General features: G+C 45.9%; 1 protein-coding gene and 1 long non-coding RNA gene across 3 annotated transcripts; both read left to right on the top strand.

Moving 5' to 3' along the window:
- The first annotated feature begins 667 nt into the window (after positions 1–667).
- On the top strand, positions 668–4022 carry LOC114786310 (uncharacterized). 2 transcript variants are annotated; one of them, XR_003749190.1, is made up of 4 exons: positions 674–777; positions 1290–1425; positions 2174–3226; positions 3419–4022. It is a non-coding gene; the product is annotated as an uncharacterized LOC114786310 (long non-coding RNA). The 2 variants fall into 2 exon arrangements; XR_003749191.1 differs by lacking the exon at positions 1290–1425 and having other exon boundaries at positions 668–777.
- A 1986-nt stretch (positions 4023–6008) lies between these two features.
- lhx5 (LIM homeobox 5) lies at positions 6009–14030 on the top strand. The gene is made up of 5 exons (XM_028973319.1): positions 6009–6701; positions 8076–8299; positions 9616–9893; positions 11565–11730; positions 12983–14030. Exons 1-5 carry the CDS (start codon positions 6529–6531, stop codon positions 13327–13329), a joined length of 1188 nt encoding a protein of 395 aa, XP_028829152.1. The 5' UTR covers positions 6009–6528; the 3' UTR covers positions 13330–14030.
- Positions 14031–16514: the final 2484 nt, after the last annotated feature.

Genomic DNA, 16514 nt, shown 5'->3' with positions numbered 1-16514 from the left:
ATGTTGGTCTAAAATGTTGATGCAACATAATGAGTCAGATATTATAAGAACTGATTAACATCATTGCTATTGTTTGCACTTTGCAACTGGGAATTCTATTCTCAGGTGTCTTTTTTTTCAGTGTATTCTTGGGACTACTCCATGGTTTCTCGTCTCTCATCACATACACACTAAAAAACACTCAGTATGCACTACCCTACTCCATGGTCAGTCAGGGTTCACAGGTCAAGGTTGTCAGTCACAGCTCCTCACACTGCCTCCATTTATCATCTTTGCCTTTTTTTTATCTTCTACTTCTTCTCCTCTTCTGACTTTCTTTTTCAGAAAGTATTCCCTTTATCCTTTGTCTTTTGCCCATCTCCTCTTCCTGAAGCTGAGCGGAGAGGGCCATTTCACTAAACACTCCTTCGGCCAGTCCATTAGCTTTGCCAGAGGGGGATTCGGGTCCTGGCTGTAGAACCTAACCCCCCCCCCGCGCTCCCCCCAGCCCTGCTCTGATTAATGGAGTAGATGAGGGCCGAGGCACATGGTCCCCCCCACCACCACCACCACTACCACCCCTTTCATTACCTCATTAGGATGGGCGTAGTGCTGCAGGTAATCTTGTTCATTACGCTGCGGTGGCAGGGCCTGAACTGTGCGCCACCCTCACACAGACACAGAAGCATTTCTCCCCGACGTTCTGCCTGTTCATTAAACTGACTTTAAAGTCTCTCTTCATTTAAACACTAATGTCCTTTATGCATTCTGAAACGAGGGAAACGTGCACTGGATGAGGTAACGTCGATTCTTGACACATTTTTTGCATGATCACTGTAAAGGTCAAAATTCTGCCATATATATATATATATATAAATACATCTGTGCTTTGGTGTGTGTACTAGTGAGGGTATGGGTGAGATTAACACAGGATTCACTCTGTAGTGCTACGAGGGCAGGCTGGGTGTTAATTTAGAGTGCCTCAATTAGCGCCGATAATTGAGATGGACAGTCAAGTCGATAAAGACCCCACTCCCTCCCTCTCTTTCTCACTCTCTCTCTCTTCTCTCATGCTCTTGCAAATTCTAAATGAGATTAAACAAATATTTGGTGCACAAATTACTGACGCTATGCATGCAGTTCAGTGAAGGTGCATGGCAGTTAAGAGTAAAGTGGAAATTAGACCAGATTTTAGTCAAATGTTTACTAAATGACATTGCATTAAAATGAGCCACATCTTAGGCTACGGTGAAGATGGTAATAGTGAAACTAACACTGATCGACTCTGGATATTATGATATTAACACCAGAAAGCTGGACCTGCATGGTGACTGTGGACAGGCTGACTTGGGACGTCTGGGAGGGCCCGGCAGCGGTAGTGTTCAGGGAATTCCTGTACCTGATCCAGCACGCTCGGTGATGCTCTGCGTCCCTCATCATCATGAGGTCACCCTTGCCCGCTTCTCCGTTGCATGTTTTTAGCTTCCTTCCCCCTCCATTTCATGGTCCAGTCCCCCAGGGTCTTGGGGCTGCTGTCATGCTGGGAATTGAGGGTGGGACTGTGTTCACCTGTCCCCGTATGTATCAATGCCTCCATTTTATGTCCAGACGTCTCTCAGCTGAACCTGCGTAAGATGGTGCATGTGCCTGGTTTTAAAAAAAGTGAACACTGACTAATTTTTTTTAAATGTAAGTAATCTGTCACTCCTAATATTATAGCATTGCTGTCATTTAAATAAACAGGTTACTGCAGCCTTGATTGGTTTATTTGCATTACATGAATAATTACTTTATTAGTTTAGCCAGTGTTTTTCAGTGTACCTACTCTACTGTAACTGCAAAAAAAAATGTCTTATCAAGCTGTTAATTAAGCATTAATCAAGCATTAATTTTTCAATTTGGTACTTCTCTATGATTTCAGTGACCTCTTGTCAGTATTTCTTTTTTTTTTTTGCCCATGAGTGTAGCATGAAATATTAGCGCCTGTACAGTATGGCATTGAACATTGAGCAGTTTGTTCCCAGCTGAAGCGATTTACACCATGCACGACCCCATTAACACACAGCTAGTGTTTTGTAGACTTGATCTAAATGACCTGTTACAGTCATCAGTCTAGCACATATTCAGCACTGTGTGCTTCAATGCTGGCAGATCGGAAATATTAGTGGTATCAGTTTTTTTTTTTACTACACAGGGGGCATTTTCAGCCATGGAGCATTATCAGTTGATGTGGAGATGGAGCTGACAGGACCAGGCTGCCTACATGGAGGAGACATTAGATGCCTACACACAACTCTGTTTTCCTGCACTGATGTTTGGTTGCGGGACGTTGGACGAATTCAGCGAGCTTACAGGACGATTTCAACATTCGCAGAGGACGGTTTGATTTCTGCCACTTAGGACAGTGCTAAATACCTTCCTCCGGCTACTGCTGACACAAACTGCTGCTGCAATTATGAGGGTCCAACCTGTCTGCTCCTTTATGAATTGGGGTAATAAGCCCTGGGCTCCAGATGTCAGGAAGATGGGTCGAACTCAGGAGAGGGTTGAATAATTTGGAGCACATTCATTCACAGCTCAGGGGGGAGGCAGTGAAGGCACTGGAACCGGGGAAGTCCATGTCAGGGGTCCACGTGTCTCATTTTCTCTCAGTGCCACTTATGGACATATGAAAGCATTTCTGGAGTCTTTCTAAACAGAACCTGCATTTACTGTATTCACATGTCTCTGTGACCATCCTAGTCGTGGGAATTTGATAAATGCTGTAAATGTAATGTAAATGTAGTCGTGTTTTAGCACATGGATTGGCATTGGAGCAATTAAGGCAATTCCGTATACACTTGCTGGCCATTTTATTAGAAACTATAGCGCTGGGCAAAAATGATGAGACTGTGGGAAACAGTCGTCTTCATTACTATGGCAGCCAATCCTTTACTTTTTTCTTCCACATGATGAGCTACCAAATTTCAACAAACTAGGAAAGGCCTGAGAACCACAGCTGTGGTTTTATCTTGTTGAACCCTTCCATGGTTAAAGTATTGTTTTATTTTACTTGATATTATGAAATTGTTTAGTGCGTTTCACAGCAATATTGTTATATTTTGTTTTTTTTTTATTTTTCAGATGCTAAAATTTATGGATGACAGTTTGACACTGTGTTTTTTTTTCCACAGCTATTGATATAAAATGTACTGTTACAGACTACAGCCCAAAGTTTGCCATGGTTCGCCTATGGTTAGTTTAGTTGGTAAGTACTGGGTGACGAAGACATTTTTTTTGCCGTTGCGTATAAATGGCATACATTTCTTTGTGTGTATGTGTGGCGCCACAGATCCCATATCCCATCCTGCTGCCTCTCCTCCTCTCCGCCGTGTCCAGGCTCTGATGGTTCCCCTGACAGGCGGCTGTAATGGCCTCTCTGATCTCTGTGAAATTGCAGGCCTCCACTCTGCAGCTGAGGACTCGCAGGAGACAAACGGCCTTTTAATTCAGAGCGCCAGAGGTGAGGGAGAAGGAGGCCCCAGGGAGAGCTACCAATCAGCCATCCATCACGCGGCTCCCCCACCCGACCGCCTCCACCCGGCTCGGCCAACCCCGCGCTGCACCCACCCCACCTGACACGCACACGCATCCGCCATCAAGTGCTGGAAGGGTTGGCAGCGGCGGGGGTGGAGCGCCGGGATGCCTGTCTGCCCCTCCCCAACCCAGCCCCGAGCCCTCGGGCGCCCGTTGCCGTGAGGAGGGAAGTCTGGACAGGCAAGTGAAGGAGTTGCGCGCCCAGAGATGTCCCCTGGGAAACGCAGTCTGACTTCAGTGTGTGTGTGTGTGTGCCACAGTTCTCTGTATGCCTGTTCATGTGTGTAAACATGTTTGCTTAAACGTAAGTAATTTTAATTGAACTCTGGGGTTAAGCCCTCATGCCGAGGCCTCCGCACATCAAACTGGACCTGCTTTTCACGTCCTTCTATCTTCCGATCGGATGTCACAATGTTTTCATTTGCATTCGCTGAAAGACGAAACTTGATTTGCTTCCCTAATTTATGTCCCCTCAACGTATCGCATGATACACACAGTGTCACTCATGCATTCATGTCAGCAGCATCACACTGTTTGACCCATGGAGCTCTAACGTTCGTCATGTCAGGACGTTCAGATGCTTCTTCTCCTCCCTGTGTCTGTGTGTGTCCGAACTGAAGAATTTGACTATGACATGTAAATAAAAGTCATTCATCGTTATTTTGTCCATCTTACAGCTTCTGTGTGACCACAGTAGCACGGGAAAGGTTCAGTTAATTCACCACGAGGCGCTGCGCGTCCCCGTTGCTGATTGGCTGCTGGCAAATTCACTCCTGGGCTGAAATGTTTTTCAAAATGAAAGTGATATAACTCATTTGCGTAGATTTATTTATTCTGTTATGGCGGCAATAAGGGCTTACCTGTACACAGTGCTGTGAGAGAAGAGCTGTGGTTTCAGCACCTTGGACACTTCCTGACACCTCCTGTCTGCCTGTGCAGGTGGTGTCATGGGAGTGTGTGTGTGTGACTGTGTGTGAGTGTGTGTGTCATGAGAGTGTGTGTGAGTGTGTGTGTGGTATCTCGAGTCCATTGAGTTTTTTTTTTTTTTTTTAATTCGGCCTACAGAGAGAATAGAGGAGCAAATAATCGGCGGCTATGGGAGATTAGGCCACGTGTTCCGCTTCCCACAACACCCGATAAGCCGCCATTTCCCAACATTTCATTAATAAAAAAGAAAGAAAGAAAGAAAGAAAATCCCTTTTGTACACCGGCTTCGCGGCCCTGCTGTGTGCCTGCATTTGTCACTTATTTTCCGTATTGCGACGTGTGTAAATGAGGGGACGGGCCCGTGTTTGCTGTTCGTTAGGACGGGAAATCAGGAAAATAAATGGCGCAGATCGCCGAGGAATTAGAGATGTGAGCGAAGCCAGTCTCGGGGACTCTGTCGCCTGCCAGGAACGGCGGGGGTCCCGCTCCTCGCCCCCCGGCTCCCCGGTTCGGAGAATTACGCACTTTCGCTACTTCAAACCTCCTCCATGCAAATCATGCAACTTTTTTTTTTTCTTTTTTGGCCCCAAGGATAGATGGGTGGACGTGAGTGTGTGTGTGTGTGTGTGTGTGTGTGTGTGAGTGTGAGTGAATAAGCAAGAGAGAGAGAGAGAGAGAGAGAGAGAGAGGCAGAATTATCTACCGCGGGAGGATTGAGATTGAATGGATTGAGTCCATTCGTAAATCAATTTACTGAAGAATTGTCGAGGCCGGGGCGCATGCGCACTCCCTCGAGCGAGTTTAGTCGGCAGCGAGGGGGACTTGTTCGTCTAAATGCGATCGTTTCCTATTTAAATAACTGTGTTGCGGAGTCGGTGTACGGCTGTAAATTAATCATTCTGAAAAAAAAAATAAGTAAAAATCTGGTATGTGTAATATTTTGTTCTAAATTGGCTGTGAGATAAACATAATCATAATTCTTTGTTTTTTTTTATCGAAGCGTATTTTATTATACTATTAAAACATAATATAAAATTCCGAAATAACTACATTCAGTCCGTAATAATTAAGCATTAATAATAAGAGTGTAAGTTATATTTAATAATAATTTTAGTGAAAAGGAAAGCTATGTATTTCTATTCTCGCCAAATAAGTGTTGATTGTATTAATTCTCCCTTAATCGTAATAAAAAGTTGGGAACACTTCTCACCTCAGTACTGTGCAGGGAGCGCTGGAATAGTTTTATATATATATATAAAAATCGCGTTTTCGCTCTTTTTTTTTTTTTACATTCTCGGCCGGCGTGTGTTTGCATTTCCACGACTAACAGCATAATTACCTGGGTAAATATTTAAATTCCCGTCGATTCGTGTTCACTTTTGTCGAATCTTAATCCTGCGAATTTCCCTGTAAATAGCTCTCTGCATGAGAAAAGGACGCGACCCTCCTCCAACACGGTCCGTCCGCGGTCGGTTCATCCCGCTTCGAAAACGACGACTTAAACCGATTCTGGCGTGAAAAAGAAAACGTTTTCTGAGTAAGAGTCTGTTGGGAGGGAGGAGAGAAACGTATGAAAGTAATATTTTGGGGGGGGCAGAATATGATACTGGATCCAGAGGCCGCAGTCGTGGAGGGAGAGAGAGAGAGAGAGAGAGAGACAGACAGACAGACAGACCCCCCAGTCGGTGTCCAGTCCGCAGTAAATAAGTGGGACGGGGGGGGCGGACGCCTGTGGTCAAGCTTTATCCCACTTTTTTCCCCTTCTTGCTTCTTTATTTATTTTTGGACGTGGAAACCCGTGCGTCGGTCTCGGGGTGCCATTATTTAAAGGCGTCGCCATGACAACCAGGTCCTGATTGGCCGCCCGCGATCGGGCATTAGGGGGGAAACGTCACCGGATCTGGAGACGGTTGCGCGAGGCGGCCGCCGACCGGAGCAGAGTGACGCGGAGCGCGCGGACGCGCACCCGAGATCTAGCCGGCCCGCGGGGCTTCTCCTTCGGATGCCGGATCGTGGGTGCCCGCAGGTAGGGTGGGCGGAATCGGGATGATGGTGCACTGCGCGGGCTGCGAGCGGCCCATCCTGGACCGGTTCCTCCTGAACGTGCTGGACCGGGCCTGGCACGCCAAGTGCGTGCAGTGCTGCGAGTGCAGCTGCAACCTGACGGAGAAATGCTTCTCCCGAGACGGCAAGCTCTACTGCAAGGTGGACTTCTTCAGGTAGGCCATTTTTTTACGTCGTCGGCTGCCGAACGTGCTTTGTCGTTGGCAGAACCTCGCGGTCGAGTAGCTCCCAACGGGTCCATTATCTGCATGTAATAAATAAAGGCCACCAAAAGTTCACGGAACGAATAAAACAGCTCAAACTGTACTGCCTCAATACATTAAAGATGCACAAATACGCTGCCAGTTTTTTTAAATAAAGATTACAATGGTAGGAATGTCTTGTCAATTGATTCATTTATTTAAAATATATTTAGATGTATTTTTTATTATCGTTATTGTCGCAACAAATTTTTGTTTGCTTGTTTTTTTTTCCACACGGCATAACCAGCCAGCAGAATATTAATAAAAAAAAACAGAGTAATGTTCTCCATCATCCAGAATCGTTTCTTGTAGGTTAATGCTTCTTACTGCGCGCGGTGTTTAAGTCTGTGTGTGTGTGTGTGCGTTTCGTCGTGTGTGTTTGTGTATGTGCGTCTCTGCGTGTGTGTGTTTTTGTGTTTGTGTGTGTATGTGCGTCTGTGTGTGTGTATCTGCGTCTCTGCGTGTGTGTGTGTGTGTGTGTGTATGTGGGTCTGTGTGTGTTGTTGGTGGCCCCCGCGCGGCCTTGACCATCACGGCCGATGGATGGGGGCCCATTCCGCGCGGCCCCCCCATTATCGGGGCCCGGGCAGTAATCACCCGTAATGCGCCCATTTGTTGTGTAAGTAGCGCGGCGGGGGGGGCGTAGGTGAGGCGGGGGGTGTCCGCATCTGAAAAGGTGTGGTCGCGACGCGATACCATAACAAATGGGGGCAGATTGAGGACATTAGTGTTGAAATAATCCAGCAAACCAGCCGGGCCCGAAAAACCCGCAACGCGACTTCAAATCTACAAAATAAAAAAAAAAAAACACACATTCAGACATTTAATCATTACTATTAACACACACATATATGTATTACATTATATTACACGGACACACACGAATTCCCTTCGATATGTTGGAATTTATTATAATCCCCGCACGTGCTGTAATATTACGCCTTTTCTGATGATTATCTGTAGCTCTCGACCGTCTATATTTTTATTGAAAAAAAAAAAAACTTTTTTTATAAAAAAAAAAAATAAACCGACGCGTCACAATCCGCGGGTTCGCGTGTCGTGCGCCGCAGCGCCTCCGGTAATCCGGTAATGTCGCCTCATTCACCGCGCGCAGATTGTCACTAATGCCGTTAACGCGGCTTTGCTCTCCCACGATAATCCGCGTCAACCGCGCCGCCGCCGTCTCTATTATCGTCATCATTATTATTACGATTATTATGACTGTTATCATGTCGGAATTCGGACCCCCGCGTCTCATTCTCCTCCATCACCCCCCCCCCCCCCCAGGCGCTTCGGCACCAAGTGCGCCGGCTGCCTGCAGGGCATCTCGCCCAGCGACCTGGTGCGCAAGGCGCGCAACAAGGTCTTCCACCTCACCTGCTTCACCTGCATGGTGTGCAACAAGCAGCTGTCCACGGGCGAGGAGCTGTACGTGATCGACGAGAACAAGTTCGTGTGCAAGGAGGACTACGTGAGCGCCGGCGCCATCAAGGAGCTGAGCCTGAACTCGGGTACGACGCGGCCGGAGCTACTATCATCGTTGTTATTATTGTTGTTGTTGTTGTTCTTATAAAAAACTTGTGCGTGGAAAGATGGTGAACGTGAACCACGTTTTACGTTCATTTTCTCTGCGTGCATGTGTGTGACAATAATATTTCAAAAGATAAGTAACGGGGCTTTGCTTTTTTTTTTTTTTTTTTCGTTTTGTTTTCGTTCACCTCATCGCGTTTTAAATAGTACGTCGTGCCCGTCATATATTTTTTTTCTGTATTTTTTCATATTTATTTTCATATTATTTTCAGGGGAGCGTTCCAACGCGCACACGACAGGGCTGTGTGTTTTTAACAAATCCCAACAAATTCTTACATTTCGTAAATTGGCGTTACCGTTCTCTAATAAATTATATGAAATCGATATTTTCAATGTGATAAAAATAAACAAATTTACGAAGTAAAATGTCCAAAATAGAAGCCACAGTCTAATGTCTTCCCGCTTTTCGCGTGTGTGTGTGTGTGTGTCTGGGCTACCTGTAGTGTCAGAGCTCATTCAGGACCCTGGACAGTGTGTGTGTGTGTGTCCGCTGTCGTTAGTGCTTCAGCTCGATGATCTGTGGCGATGCTCTTAATTAACTTAATGACAATCGAGTGTTGTGTCGCAACCGCCAACACAACAGGCCAATCCCGTCTCCCGTTTATTACATATTAAAAAAAAAGAAAATGCGTCCATATCGCTTATTAATGTTAATATTAATAATATTACATACATTATTATTATTAGTAGTAGTAGTAGTAGTATTTAAAACCTTGTTATTTTCCTGAACATTACTCATGTCTGGTAGGCAGCAGTGAACTGAGTTTCTGTATTCTTGTTACTGAGCGCAGCAGCAGCTCCCTGGAGACACACACTACAATCTCCCTACAACCTCACTACAACCTCCCTGTAACCTCACTACAACCCCCCTGTAACCTCCCTACAACCTCGCTACAACCTCCCAACAACCTCCCTACAACCTCACTACAACCTCCCTGTAACCTTACTACAACCTCCCTACAACCTCACTACAACCTCGCTACAACCTCCCAACAACCTCCCTACAACCTCACTACAACCTCCCTGTAACCTTACTACAACCTCCCTACAACCTCACTACAACCTCGCTACAACCTCCCAACAACCTCCCTACAACCTCACTACAACCTCCCTGTAACCTTACTACAACCTCACTACAAACTCACAACCTCCCTACAACCTCACTACACCGTGACTATGCCCCACAGCTTATAAATGTGATGTATTTTGCTTGCTTCTTTATTTGGTCCCGTCGCAGTGTCGTCGTGTACGGACCGCAGCTTGTCACCGGACCCGCAGGACCAGGCGCCGGACGACACGAAGGAGACGGACAACTCCACGTCGTCGGATAAGGACACAAACAACATCGAGAACGAGGAGCAGAACTCGTGCACGAAGAGGAGGGGGCCGCGCACCACCATCAAGGCCAAACAGCTGGAGACCCTGAAGGCGGCCTTCGTGGCCACGCCGAAGCCCACGCGGCACATCCGGGAACAGCTGGCGCAGGAGACGGGGCTCAACATGCGGGTCATCCAGGTATGAAGAGGCTGCTGCTTCTCATGATGATGATGATGATGATGATAAATACTCGAGTTTTGGTTTATTTATTTACGTCTGGAGAACCGTGAACTCTGTGTGGAACTAGTGTTATTATTGAAATACGACTACTAAATAATAACAACAACAACAATGACGTTTACAGTATTACAGCTGTTAATAGAATTATTGGTAACGGTGGTGTTGTTATTCTTCTCTCATTAAAACAAGCATTTATTCATGCATGGCGCACAGACTATGCACGGGCATGCTGCACCCCTTTATAAAAACGATAGGCAGTGATAAACGTGCACTTGTCCAGGTTTTAACTCATCTTTTGAGAAATTAACTAAAAGTCATTTTGAAATAAACAACGGAGCACTTAACACTTTAAAAGCTCACAGTGCTGGAAAGGAAGAAATTGGGTTCGACACTGAATATAACACTGTATTAAACTGCAGTACCTGTGGTTTTTAATAAGCCTCCAACCCCCCACCCACCCACCCACAGTGCAACCTCATACTCACACGTTGGGACGTCCTCTGTGCACTAATTAAGAAAAAATGTAAATGTGGCCCGAACAACCCGCCAGTCACTCCCTTCCGAGCCGCAGCACCTCACGTCCAAGATGGAGGGGGTGTGTTCCATCCGCCCGGGTTGGCTTGTTATGTGTTGAACGCGGGGCGCGCTCTGTGTGGGGAGCCCTCCGGAGCCGTGCCGGTGCGGCGGCATGGGTGTGTAATCCCTAAGCAACGCACCCCCAGGAGGAGGGGAAAAGCATTTCCATAAAAATGTACCCTACAGTTAGACGATTGTTCTCAATAAGCAGGTGTTGCCTTGGCTGTGCATGGAGAGGAATGCTTAAGTGGTTTTAGGTAGAGCCTTTTTTTTTTTTTTTTTTCTTCCTTCCTTTCTTTCTTTCTTTCTTTCTTTCGCCACGCTGGCTTTGTTTTTTAATCTCCGTCACTGTGGGATTCTGTCTGCCGTGCAGATCAGCTGATGTTAACAGACATTATGCAGCAGCACACAACAACAGGCGTGTAGCACACGCCGCCATGCACAGCGGTGTCCCCCTGCGCCGCCGGTTTGTATATTTTTCTGCTCGTTTTCCCTTTGTTCTGTCATTGGTGAGAAGTTTCAGTGAAGTGCTAAATCCTCATAATGATGAAGTTCAAAGCTCAGCACAGCGACTTGTGCGTAGATAGATAGACTGCTTGTTTTGCTTGCTTGGTTGATTGATTGATTGATAACTCAATGCAGCCAATTTCGGACCTGAACGAACGGAGTTTGTGTTGACAGCATGGCCACTTGCTGAAGATGGGATTTTTTTTTCTTAGAATCCTTTCTTTTGGATGCATGTTGCGTTTCCATTTCCCTTTACATCATCCACATCTAACACATCTAATGTTAACATCTATTATTCTCTAAAAGCAGCCAGAATGTTTGAAAACCATCAGTATACAGAGCAAATGTAATTTGTATGTTTCTGGATCTTGTATTTGATTAAAAGATATTGTATTTGGTGCACACCACAGTCACCCCATTTAAGACTGATGGGGTTGTATATCTGTATATCTCAACTTTTAACCGGGCCACGTCCAAACAGCCACCATGAATAATTAATCAGACAAGCGACTTTGGCTAAAACTGTCCATACAACTTGTCTTCCAGGTGTGGTTTCAGAACCGGAGGTCCAAAGAGAGGAGGATGAAGCAGCTGAGTGCTTTAGGAGCCCGACGACATGCCTTCTTCAGGGGCCCAAGGAGGATGAGGCCGCTGGGCGGAAGACTAGAAGACCCAGATATTTTGGGTCCCGGTGGCTACAGCTATTATGGAGGTATGATGCATGATGTACACACACACATTAAAAATATAGATATAGCTGGCATCACCAGCTGACCCCCTCCCAATAAATAAATAAATCATGAAATAAATCATGAAATAAATAGATAGATAGATAGATAGATAGATAGATAGATAGATAGATAGATAGATAGATAGATAGATAGATAGATAGATAGATAGATAGATAGATAGATAGATAGATAGATAGATAGATAGATAGGCCTAAAATGCTTGAGTAGCAGCTTTTTTTAAAATGCTATTCTTGTTGCAAATTTTTAGCAAAGTTTTCTTCCACTTTCAATTTTTTTTGTGTCCATGAGAATCTGTGTGTGCATTTGTACGGTACTCTTCAGTTTATGGCCCAATGTGATTTTTGTACTGACCTCCATTCGACTGTGCCCAGTTGGGGACAGCATGTGGTGAAATGTAAAGCTCTAGAATATACATGTAAAAATCTCATGGAATTATTTAGTTTGCACCCAATTCAAGGAGGTTGAATTTGCATCAGTTGTAACTGTAAAATCCTGGAGGGACTGATGATGCAAAATGAACAGAAATTTTACTGTATTGAACTCACTGTTGATGGCGATGCGCTCCAAATAAACCTTTACCCCCAACAATGAACACAATCAGTTCAAATGAATGCCGCTGCTCTCTGCATATGGAGCATGCATGAGGTGCACACCAAGTAAAATAATGAACTCCGCACCAACATGTTAACTTTCACCGTCGTATCTATTGATGGCATCATTCATTAAGCTCCCAGAGTGCACCACTCCAGCCCTTCTGTTCATTTGAAGAGAGTTGTCTGTCTTTATTCTCAGGACATCTGTCTGTGTGTGTGTGTGTGTGTGTGTGTGTGTGTGTGTGTGTGTGTGTTTATTTGTGCAGGAGTGCATGTATTTGGCAAAGAACCTTTAACTTCTACCTAATTGTTAATAATAATGAGTATGCATGCATGTGTTGCCAGAATGTGAAAGGTGTGTGTGTGTGTGTGTGTGTGTGTGTGTGTTGGCCACACCCCCTCTCCTTCTGTGTCTCCAGATTCATTCTCAAGGTCCTGTTCCCTTCACCCATCCAGGTTTTTATTTCATCGGGGTTCTGTTTACTCCTCCATTCATGATCACTTCTTTGTTTTCCTGTATTGATGCATGTTTCCTTGCTGTTCATCCCAAATTTAATTAGTGCTTTCCTGTGACATTTTACAACATAACGTCAAGATAATATCTCTGTTCCCTATGTAGAATACCAAGGTGACTACTACGGCCCTGGCGTCAACTACGATTTTTTCCCTCACGGACCACCATCCTCCCAGGCTCAGTCTCCAGCTGAGTCCCCTTACCTCCTGGGCACTGGACCTGGCGCACTAGATGGAGGACCTGGATCGGGTCACCACCCGTCAGATGACCAAAGGTTCACAGACATGATCTCTCATGCGGACACGCCCAGCCCAGAACCGGGCCTCCCGGGACCCCTGCATCCCAACCCGCCCGGAGAGGGCTTCGGAGGGGGCCCAAGCCCCCCGTTTCCCAGCTACAGCACCACCATATCTCACCCAGGACAGGAGATGGGTGAGAACACGGTGTGGTAGGGGATGAAGGCTCTGGACTGAAAGGTGGAGGAGAGGCGCTGAGAGACAAACATCAAGGTTCCTTCAAGGTTCTGAATTCTCCTGTGCGGACATCCCCTCCAAAACTGATGAACTTGGAGAGGCCGGATGGTTCCCTTTTTGGCCTCTGATATCTGCGGCCAGACCAAGGAGGACATGGCAGCACAGAGAGGGAGAAAAAGAGACCAAGCAAACGTACCAACAAGCAAAGCCGAGACCCTTTTTGTTGCTCTTCTTTTTCTAAGATTCTGAACAGATCGCCGCCATTGGCCGGTTCACCGCGTGGCCCCAGCCAGAAGCTCGGCGGTTGCAGTTGCCACGGTTTCACAGCTACATGTTATGATACTGCATCATAAGCTACACCAGCTCTTACGGCCGAGGAGTAGTTGCAGTCTAGCACACAGGTTGTGAAGCACACGCTGACTTTTAACGCTAGTCGCGGGTTTGTTGATTCATTTCCGAATTCCACCATGAAATCTTTTCGGACCGACAGAACTCCATTTGTTTGGGTTATTTTTTTTTTTATTATTATTATTATTATTTAAGAAATAGTATATAACATGGTTGGACCTTGGGGGCGGGGTCTGTTCTTGTCTGCTCCATTCATAATGCATCCTATGCCATGGACACGCGTTTGGTTAATTCATTTAATTGAATAATTAAAACATTTGATTCTCATCCGATTGGAGTCTGAAACCTGTGTTTTACTGTATGTTTTTGTGTTTTTGCGCATCAGCATGGGAGCGGATCCCACAAAAAGATGCCGAAGACAGCCTGCTGCTCAGAGGGGGAGAAAAATAAAAAAAATCTGACCAGTGCGGCTACCCAGATTTCCACTCTGCACAATAAAAATAAAGAAATAAATAACCCCCTGATAAATTTGCCTGTGAGGGCAGAAATGGATTCACCGAGGGCTGGGAGTAATCTTATCAGCAGTGGTGTTTCTGGAATCACAGCCCTGCTGTGACATCACTGATAGCAGAATGACATGACTGAGTGTGAATGCTGGGTGCTTGGTGTTTTTTATTCTTAAGGAAAAGAGAACCACGGGGGGAGAAGCCCTGTTTGCTGGTCCAGTTTGGGGGTCTGCTGTTGCATTTTGCAAAACCCTCACACGCACACACACTTCCCTTCCGAGCCGTCTTTCATTCTGGCCAAAGACATACAGAGTGATCTGTCACAAGATCTTCCTTTGATACCTTCCTTTGATGGGGGGGGTGCTTTAATGGAAATGATTTTCAAAAGAACATTGAGGCCATAATGGAGAATCTCCTTGAACAGCTGAGGTCTCTTTCCTCAATAGATGGAAAACAAAAGGAGGGGACAGACCACATCTGTGACTTTCCATGTCTGGGTACTGCATGCTCTGTCTCTGAGGACCGCTGCCATCTAGTGGTGAAGGTTTAAACCCAGCATGGATATCCAGAGCAGATCTTTCACCGTTTCATGTTGAAAGCAAAGATTACAGCAGATTTATCTCCAACACAATCAAATATAAATATTTCCAGATATTTCCAGACCAATCTTAACTTGTTTTGGTGGGTTCTTGTTCTCGTGAAAAGATGTGCTGCTGCTGTAGCTGCATGTGAATTGTAATGAAATAAATATGCCTTTATTGAGACAGTTATGATAAATGTTGAAATAAAATACATTGGTCAGCTACAACATGAAAACCAACTGCTGTATATATTGTGTAGGTCCCACTTGTGTCTCTAAAACAGCTTGGACATCAAGACATGGTGGTATATGGAATAAGACTTCTGAAGGTGCTCTACGTTATCATGTGAGGTATCAGGTGCGAGGTGGTGTCTCCATGAATTAGGCCTTTTCATTGGATTTAGGTCTGGTGGTGTTGGTGTCCAAGTTAGTATTTTCGTGAAATATATTTTGGTTTATCTTTTTTTGGCGGTGAGACAGGCTGCATTTTTCTGCTCAGAGAATGTCACGAAGGAGCTTTACATGACCTGCAACAATGTTGGTGGTGCATGGAATGCTGTCCAGAGCATCACACTGCCTCAACTGCGGTACACACACACCCACATGATCTAAAATCAGACAAGGCCACCTTCCTCTGCTCTGTAATCAGCTCTGTGGTGCTCAGGGGTCAGCTACGCCGCCTCTTATACATCTTGCACTGTTCTATCATGACCAGCATTTTGGTTTCAGCAGTTTGTGTTATAATGGCTCTTATGTGGGTTCAGACCAGAAAGACAAACCTTCATTCCCTGTCTCCATGAACCAACAGGACAGTTTTGGAGATACTCTGACATTCATTTTGCACAATAGTTTCAAATCCTGTTCCTGTTTCACTTCTGCTCTCTGCTTGATGATTGCTTTTAATGTTAGGTGTAGATTTCATACATTTATCATTTTCTATTTGTCTGTTGTACTGGTAAATAGTCCAACCAACTATGGTCCCCATTCTGCCTGTATAATGTGTCCATAACAGTCTTATATTTAACTCTGCTGAGGAGATCTCAGTTTTAGGATCTAGTGGGCGGCAGGCCAGCCCCTGCTTCTCTGGGCTCAGGTGGGCCTGCAGCGGCCCTCACTCGCAGTAATTTTCCCCTTCACTGGGTTTCGCGTAAGGGTAATGTGAGAGGACCAGAGAGGGGCTCAACACCAGGCCTACTCCCCCAGCAGGGGCATCCGAGGCAGGCTGGCCTGTGCAGGCAGCCCCCTGCGGTGGAGGACGTGGTCTTCACTGCCGCAGTGCCATTACAGTCCACAGCCTCCCCCCGTTATTCAGCGGCACAGCCGTACAGTGCTCGGTCCTCGGGGACGGTCCCCGCCAATCGGCTCCCTGCCGCCGGATAAAGGTCTTTACCGCCGGTAGGATGAAAACACGGCTCCACGTTAATAAGAGGCCGAGAGACATGGAGTCCGGGGAGCTCTGGGACTCCAGCAATCTCTACGTCTACAAACATCACCACAAACAAACAACCAGAGGGGTCTGCCATTCGGACCCCCGGGCTCTACAGGGACGTGCAGCATTTAAAAAGAAATCTTCATAGTTTCATCATCTAAATATAGCCTTTGTCCTCCACACAGAGAACACCAAACACACACACCAGAGGCCATTATAGCCGAAGCTCTTTTGTAATGGATTTCTCTGCTTTGCTCCAGTGGAAGAGACGGTGGAGCTGTTATAAATCACCTGCTTGTTC

The sequence above is a fragment of the Denticeps clupeoides genome, chromosome 3 (assembly GCF_900700375.1).
Source record: "Denticeps clupeoides chromosome 3, fDenClu1.1, whole genome shotgun sequence".
In the NCBI taxonomy this organism is placed as follows: domain Eukaryota; kingdom Metazoa; phylum Chordata; class Actinopteri; order Clupeiformes; family Denticipitidae; genus Denticeps; species Denticeps clupeoides.
This window is presented reverse-complemented; position numbering and strand designations above follow the sequence as displayed.

Coding starts and splice junctions, on each gene's coding strand:
- lhx5 (XM_028973319.1), top strand. CDS start 6,529: ATGATGGTGCACTGCGCGGGCTGCGAGCGGCCCATCCTGGACCGGTTC. Junction 6,702..8,075: donor TGCAAGGTGGACTTCTTCAG/GTAGGCCATTTT, acceptor CCCCCCCCCCAG/GCGCTTCGGCACCAAGTGCG. Junction 8,300..9,615: donor GGAGCTGAGCCTGAACTCGG/GTACGACGCGGC, acceptor GTCCCGTCGCAG/TGTCGTCGTGTACGGACCGC.